The sequence below is a fragment of the Papaver somniferum genome, chromosome 2 (genome assembly GCF_003573695.1).
Source record: "Papaver somniferum cultivar HN1 chromosome 2, ASM357369v1, whole genome shotgun sequence".
NCBI classification, from domain to species: Eukaryota; Viridiplantae; Streptophyta; class Magnoliopsida; order Ranunculales; family Papaveraceae; genus Papaver; species Papaver somniferum.
This window is the reverse complement of record NC_039359.1, coordinates 124,768,027-124,776,482: the sequence shown is the minus strand read 5'-3', so window position 1 is coordinate 124,776,482 and position 8,456 is coordinate 124,768,027. Positions and strand designations below refer to the sequence as shown.

Genomic DNA, 8,456 nt, shown 5'->3' with positions numbered 1-8,456 from the left:
AAGCGCAAAACTAATTTTGTTCGGTAGGAACTTTATGGTCAATATCTTAAATTTCCACATTAGTTTTGAAGAGTAGACATTTGAAGGTGAATTCATAATTTGAACCCTCAGACTTTAGTGTGATCGTCATGTGGTCCCCTCAAAGTAAAACAATTAACTTATCAGATCGTGGTTTGTGTTGCCCAATTATCAATGTGCTATACACTCCTGCTATTGATATTTCCAATCTTTGACCTTTTATATATTAGAACCAGATTTGATTTTCATGTATCATTTGGGATGACTTAAACATCAAATTCATATACAGTAGTAGATGGTAAGGATAAAAGATCCTTGATATAGTCGTTAAAAATCTGCTTTTGATTTTCCTCCCGGGATATTTCACCCGATTCTACGCAGTAGGTAAAATCATTGTTTTTCTTTTAGTTTCTGTATCTTGATTCCTGTACAGGCTACAGAGAGTGGACTTGTTCCGTGTGTGACCAGTACTTCTGGACGAGCACTTTACCGGTTTACCCTCATGTTCAGACTCCAGATCGAGACTATATATATATGTAATCCAAGGGAGGGCAACTTCAGCTAAGCTATCTCAAGATTCTCAACCTAAGCTCATAATAGATATACAGTAATCAATGGAAACTCATAATTCCAATTTAGGAAGGTCTCTTTTTGCACCCTTTAGCCTTGCAGCTGGAGCTGCTGTTCTTTTCCTCTTCTTCCTTCACAACCGAATCCGTCAATCCAAATCAACTAGGCGTTTACCTCCCGGACCACGAGGTTGGCCAATAATTGGCAACATCCTCCAAATCGGTCCATCACCACACAAAAACATAATTCTCCTACAGCGCAAGTATGGTCCTTTAATCTGGCTAAAGTTAGGGTCAGTAAACACTCTTGTTATAGCTTCTGCTCAGGCCGCCAAGGAGATGTTTAAAAACCATGATCAACATTTTTGCGACCGCCACCGAAACGAGACGATGATAAGAGACGATGGGTCACACAATGGCACCATCGGACTTAGCGACTACGGCCCTCAGTGGAAGATGATGAGACGACTGTATGCAACTGAACTTTTCACCAAAAAGCGCTTAAATGATACCACACATCTACGTCGAAAATGTTTGGATCAGTTGATAAAGTGGGTATCTGATGAAGCAAAACATAACCCTGGGAAGAGCATCGAAGTCGCAAAATATGTCTATGCTGCTATTTTCAACATGGTTGGTGATCTCGTCGTTTCCAAAGACGATCTCGCGCATCCAGAATTTATTGTTACAAATGTTTTTTTTAACACAACTGCTGATATCATTGAAGTTATGGCATTACCTAATGTTTCAGATTTTTTCCCTATTGTACGTCCGTTCGACCTGCAAGGTTTAAAAAGGAAGACCGAATATAAAGAAAAAATTGCAAGGAAAATTATCCGGACCTTTATAGAGGAGCGTCGCCAAAGGGGAGTGAATCCACAACACTTTCAGGAAAAAGATTTACTTGAGGTGTTGCTGGATTTTGAAGGCAACGGGAAAGATGAACCTTCAAAAATATCTGAGTTATATCTCGAAACATTTCTGCTGGTGAGCTCCCATATTCATCTTTTATTCTGATTGTGCTAGTTCTTTGCGAAAAATCATCCTTTCTTCCTAAAGTAAATGGGAAATATCCTGTATGCATGGGTTTCTCAGTTTGTCCCATGCAAAACGCTGTACATATATTGCATCCCGTGACATAAAAAAGTACCTAAACATATCACCATATACTAAAATCGTGTCCAGAAAAGGTTAACAGTACAAGCTACAAAATCAGTGTTACTAAACTTGTACTGTTCATGATTTCAAGAAGAGTTGAATATCCTAAACCATCTCCTCATAGATTGGAGCAAGACTTGAATTATTTTTATAAAACTTATTTAATTAGTGCCAATCCGCAATTTTAGATTTGTATAAATATTTTAATTAGATTATGAGGTATGAACTACTGATGCAGGAGTTATTTATAGCGGCACCGGACGCAACAAACATAACAACGGAGTGGGCAATGTCAGAGCTTCTTCGTAAACCAGAAACTATGAATAAGCTACAAGCTGAGATTGCACAAGTTGTAGGCCATGAAAGAAGGATGGAGGAAACTGACATGGAAAATTTGCCATATCTCCATGCGGTAATCCAGGAGACACTAAGGTTACACGCACCGGCTGCCTTACTAATACCACGTAGCGTAATAAACGATATTGAGGTAATGGGGTATTTGATACCGAAGGGAACTCAAGTATGGGTCAATACTTGGGGAATTGGAAGGGATCCTACTACTTGGGAGGATCCTTTATCCTTCACGCCGGAGCGATTCCTGAACTCTAACATTGAGTATCGAGGACAAAATTTTGAGTATATACCATTTGGAGCTGGTCGGCGAATTTGTCCGGGGCTCCCTTTAGGTCATATAATGCTTCACCTTGTGTTGGGGTCACTTGTTCAATCTTTCGATTGGTCACTTGAGAAAGGTATTACTCGAGAGACTCTAGACATGGATGAAAAGATTAGGCTTACCGTGAGGAGAGCTAACCCTTTGAAAGTTATACCCATGCAATACTAGTCGATATCATTTATATATGAACACTAGATGATCAAAACTGCATGCACTACCGTAACTAATTTGTTGTTGTCTAACATGATGCTCTTTGTTCATCATGTTTTCGGTCATTCTTGTATTTGTACTCTTCGTATTAATATGTATGCTACTATACAATAAGTCATTTCTTTAGAAAAGACGTACCTAATACTTTTGTGGTAATTATATTAAGTTTTTATCTTTCTTTTTTTTTTTTAAAAGAAAAAAGAAAAAACGATGTGGTTGTATCATTATTATTATTTTGCATCGGTTTAATGCTTCTTTACCCCGAAGTAAATGTTACTACTGATCACCAGTTGGCCTGGCTGTAGGATTGCATAACCAAATGGCAGAGATGCTTATGGTTTCAAGTGTTTGTATAATGTCGAAGCTGCATGAACTAAAAGATGTAACTGTTACAAGTTACATGGGTTACTGAATTTCATGAGGCCTTACCAGATCCCATGTGAACAAGGGTCAATATTTGTTTGGTACTAGTAACCGGCGCCGTAGAATTTCATTGTTGATTTAGAAATTTAATGATTATTTTGGGCTATATATAATAATCATGTATAATTTTGTGGGGTATGTGAAATGATTATAAAGATTTGTTTGGTTAGCTTTATATATAATAATCATGTATAATTTTGTGGGGTATGTGAAATGATTATAAAAATCTGTTTGGTTAGCTTAAGCACTTATTTCAAATTGGTTATGCTTAATAAATGTGTGGCTATATTTAAGAGAAGCTTAAATAAATACCATCGCTTTATATATGCTTACTGTCACACCTGCAAAGTCCCTGACAAATTTTTGCGCAACTGTAACCCGACAATACAGTGGTTCAGTGATCTCTTATCACCCACTTGTATTTTCAACCTTATAAGTTTGCACATATGCAAACAACCAACTTCACTGAGTTATGCAACAAAAGACTTAACTTAGATTTTCTCTACCAGCAATGTAGCCCATACTACAAAGAGGTTCCTGCCATGTTATGCTTCACAAAATTGGGTAGTATTATCGAATCAACAAGATACTAAGGAAAAACGCATAAGCCAACAAACTCTATTTTATTAGCTTAAGGGGAAGATACAAAACTCGTCCAAAATGGACTTACAAGCTTATTCTCTAAGACTAACACAGAATTCACTCTCTACTGCAACGTGGTTCCTCAACACTTGAACTATTGAACAACTCCCATCTGCAAGGGTTCTATGGATATTTATAATGCCAAGAACCATGGCCAATTCGTATGCAACTCTGTTACACGCCCTATGAACAACCATCTGTCCATAGGAAGTTCCCCTAACCGCCTATCTTACTTTTTAACTGCTAACTTTAGTGCTGGCGTGTAGAATGACGCACACTTGTCTCAAACGGTTAGGCTATGCCAAACTCGGTTATAAAGCCACTTTATAACCGTCTCTAACTTTCTCTTTCAATTTGGCATAAGTGTGATGCACACTCACTCGCAACTGACATCTTGAACGCAAATCCGACAATCATTATGTTGCAATGAACCCTGGACCGTGCCAATGTTCGACAATGATTTTGCTTCACTCACTCTTGGCCTAATCCAAGTGTCCGACGGTGGTTGTGCTTCATTCAACTTGCACTTCTGCCAAGTATCTGGCAATGGTTGCGCTTTATTCATTCCGATGATGCACTTAGCTTATTTGGATGCCAACACCCAAATATCATGCTAGCTGAGTCTTGACTTGCTTAGTTCAACTTCACACTTCATATGCATCACTTGCATCTCTTTTGGCGAGCAATAATCACCAATGGCGCGTTTGGCCCCGCCATTGTTGCATATGCATTGTCCAAGCCTTGGCCAATGATTGGAACGATGCCAAAGTCATCCCTTGACTTGCAACCCATCCTTTATTCCTTCCTTGAGATGGGACAACTCTGAATAAGGATATGCAACACTATCACATAGTTGTTGCATGTGCTAAGTAGCCTTTCTTGTCTCAGCCATGTTGGCGCTACGTCGTCGGATTGTGCAGCTTCATCCGCCAGGATACAACTTCAGTAATGCGCAATTGTCGCGCTTAACTGTTTGGATCGGTCATAGACCTCCCCCGCCCAATCTATTCAACGTCCTCGTTGAATGCAACATCAGTTCAACCTATACTAAACTTCCCTTGTCCTTGTACACATCTGAGCCGCTCTCAGAAATCAGCAACTTTGTTTGGCCTTATAACCTTGCCAAAGCTTCTCTGCCTAGTACTTTACGCCGCCACTTAGTTTGTTTGCGTTGCGATTAAGCCTATGAATTCCAGCTTCACTGTCGCATCGTCGATTATGCTTCAATCTCCACTTCATTCACATCTTTGCACCCAAATGCTATTTGCAATCTGTTGCATGCCTCTAGCATCAGCACGCAAATTTTCTTGAATATAACACAAACCCATTTCTGAATCATGCCCAATATTCCTATATATTCTTATTCTTGTTAGAGTTATATTCTTCAATCTCTTCTCATCTGTTCACCGATGTCAATACCAACAACACAATGAAATTAGACTGACAGAAACGGACAAATTGTAAATCTAAAATAGATGAAATTAAGAAAAAAAAACAACTTAAACAGATGAAATCATGAAGAAATTATGTTTAAATCTAAAATATGCAAATTCAGCAACTTAACTTTTGTTCTAGTCTCTTTGTGAATGTCCACTGTACCCTTTTGAAACCCAAATTAGATTGTAAATCTGCAGTAAGAACTAATCACTTCTTTTTCTTTCATCAAATCCAATTGAAACCGTAATAAAATCCCAACCAAAATTCCTACTCAAACCCATAATTAAACCCATGTTGAATCAATTCTATTCTGAAGCAATCGAAACCCTAAATCCCAATCGAAATTCCAACTCAAGCGATGGGGTTTTGAACAAAAATTGGAAGACGAATCTGTAGTTGTTGATCAGAAGAATAGTTCGACTTGTTAATTGGTGATGCTCGTGATAACTTGAAACATGTTAGAAGTTAGGCTTTTTCTTATGGGGTCTGATATTTGAATTGAGACAAAGATAGAGTTGGGAAAAAGAATCTTTGAAGACGGAGTTGAAATGGATTTGTGTTGAATTTACTTTTATTAGCAAGCGAATGAAGAAATTGAGATGAATTGATGGTTAGGGTTTGATGGGTTTCTATAGAAGGAGAAGAATGAACTGCTGCTGTTATAGAACGTTAGGGACTTGACAGGTCATTGTTACTAAAGTCACAACTGAATTAGTATTTACACATTTAAAAATTAAAAAATTAGACACGTTATCACTTAACAAAGTCAACACCAGTCAACGTCTGGTCAAGGAACCAAGCCCTAACGTTGGACAAATGTTAGACCAAAACCTAATGTTGGTCATAACGAGAGTAATAAACACTAATTATCCCTATAAAATTAGATCCATCATCCTTATTATATATATATTTATCTGGACACACAAACAAGTCACCTCTAGTATTCAACTGTCCTCCACTTCTTAAACTGCGAACCTCCTTAATTGCAGATGCAAACACCTCCGTATAAGTATTGGTCAACCAATTTTTCTGAAACCACTAGCTGGAGGCATGAATGTGCTATACATGTGCGAGAGTCAGACATAACTAAGCAATCTATCTTCATTTTCAAATTCATTGGGAAGACTAAAACCAGTAAGCTAATAGGTTTCCTCCTCGGTTTACAACCATTCATCTGTATTTTTGTGAAATATGTATAGACAAATCGAAAGCATTCAAGTGTTCCAAAGATAAAGCGCAAAACTAATTTTGTTCGGTAGGAACTTTATGGTCAATATCTTAAATTTCCACATTAGTTTTGAAGAGTAGACATTTGAAGGTGAATTCATAATTTGAACCCTCAGACTTTAGTGTGATCGTCATGTGGTCCCCTCAAAGTAAAACAATTAACTTATCAGATCGTGGTTTGTGTTGCCCCAATTATCAATGTGCTATACACTCCTGCTATTGATCTTTCCAATCTTTGACCTTTTATATTTAGAACCAGATTTGATTTTCATGTATCATTTGGGATGACTTAAACATCAAATTCATATACAGTAGTAGATGGTAAGGATAAAAGATCCTTGATATAGTCGTTAAAAATCTGCTTTTGATTTTCCTCCCGGGATATTTCACCCATTCTACGCAGTAGGTAAAATCATTGTTTTTCTTTTAGTTTCTGTATCTTGATTCCTGTACAGGCTACAGAGAGTGGACTTGTTCCGTGTGTGACCAGTACTTCTGGACGAGCACTTTACCGGTTTACCCTCATGTTCAGACTCCAGATCGAGACTTATATATATGTAATCCAAGGGAGGGGCAACTTCAGCTAAGCTATCTCAAGATTCTCAACCTAAGCTCATAATAGATATACAGTAATCAATGGAAACTCATAATTCCAATTTAGGAAGGTCTCTTTTTGCACCCTTTAGCCTTGCAGCTGGAGCTGCTGTTCTTTTCCTCTTCTTCCTTCACAACCGAATCCGTCAATCCAAATCAACTAGGCGTTTACCTCCCGGACCACGAGGTTGGCCAATAATTGGCAACATCCTCCAAATCGGTCCATCACCACCCCAACAACATAATTCTCCTACAGCGCAAGTATGGTCCTTTAATCTGGCTAAAGTTAGGGTCAGTAAACACTCTTGTTATAGCTTCTGCTCAGGCCGCCAGGAGCTTTTAAAAACCATGATCAACATTTTTGCGACCGCCACCGAAACGAGACGATGATAAGAGACGATGGTCACACAATGGCACCATCGGACTTAGCGACTACGGCCCTCAGTGGAAGATGATGAGACGACTGTATGCAACTGAACTTTTCACCAAAAAGCGCTTAAATGATACCACACATCTACGTCGAAAATGTTTGGATCAGTTGATAAGTGGGTATCTGATGAAGCAAAACATAACCCTGGGAAGAGCATCGAAGTCGCAAAATATGTCTATGCTGCTATTTTCAACATGGTTGGTGATCTCGTCGTTTCCAAGACGATCTCGCGCATCCAGAATTTATTGTTACAAATGTTTTTTTTAACACAACTGCTGATATCATTGAAGTTATGGCATTACCTAATGTTTCAGATTTTTTCCCTATTGTACGTCCGTTCGACCTGCAAGGTTTAAAAGGAAGACCGAATATAAAGAAAAAATTGCAAGGAAAATTATCCGGACCTTTATAGAGGAGCGTCGCCAAAGGGGAGTGAATCCACAACACTTTCAGGAAAAAGATTTACTTGAGGTGTTGCTGGATTTTGAAGGCAACGGGAAAGATGAACCTTCAAAAATATCTGAGTTATATCTCGAAACATTTCTGCTGGTGAGCTCCCATATTCATCTTTTATTCTGATTGTGCTAGTTCTTTGCGAAAAATCATCCTTTCTTCCTAAAGTAAATGGGAAATCCTGTATGCATGGGTTTCTCAGTTTGTCCCATGCAAAACGCTGTACATATATTGCATCCCGTGACATAAAAAAGTACCTAAACATATCACCATATCTAAATCGTGTCCAGAAAAGGTTAACAGTACAAGCTACAAAATCAGTGTTACTAAACTTGTACTGTTCATGATTTCAAGAAGAGTTGAATATCCTAAACCATCTCCTCATAGATTGGAGCAAGACTTGAATTATTTTTATAAAACTTATTTAATTAGTGCCAATCCGCAATTTTAGATTTGTATAAAATTTTAATTAGATTATGAGGTATGAACTACTGATGCAGGAGTTATTTATAGCGGCACCGGACGCAACAAACATAACAACGGAGTGGGCAATGTCAGAGCTTCTTCGTAAACCAGAAACTATGAATAAGCTACAAGCTGAGATTGCACAAGTTGTAGG

General features: G+C 38.2%; 1 protein-coding gene across 1 annotated transcript; it reads left to right on the top strand.

Moving 5' to 3' along the window:
* The first annotated feature begins 289 nt into the window (after positions 1-289).
* Positions 290-2,814, top strand: LOC113353900 (cytochrome P450 76A1-like). The gene is made up of 2 exons (XM_026597371.1): positions 290-1,574; positions 1,984-2,814. The coding sequence occupies exons 1-2, from the start codon at positions 633-635 to the stop codon at positions 2,587-2,589; spliced, it is 1,548 nt and encodes a 515-aa protein (XP_026453156.1). The 5' UTR covers positions 290-632; the 3' UTR covers positions 2,590-2,814.
* Positions 2,815-8,456: the final 5,642 nt, after the last annotated feature.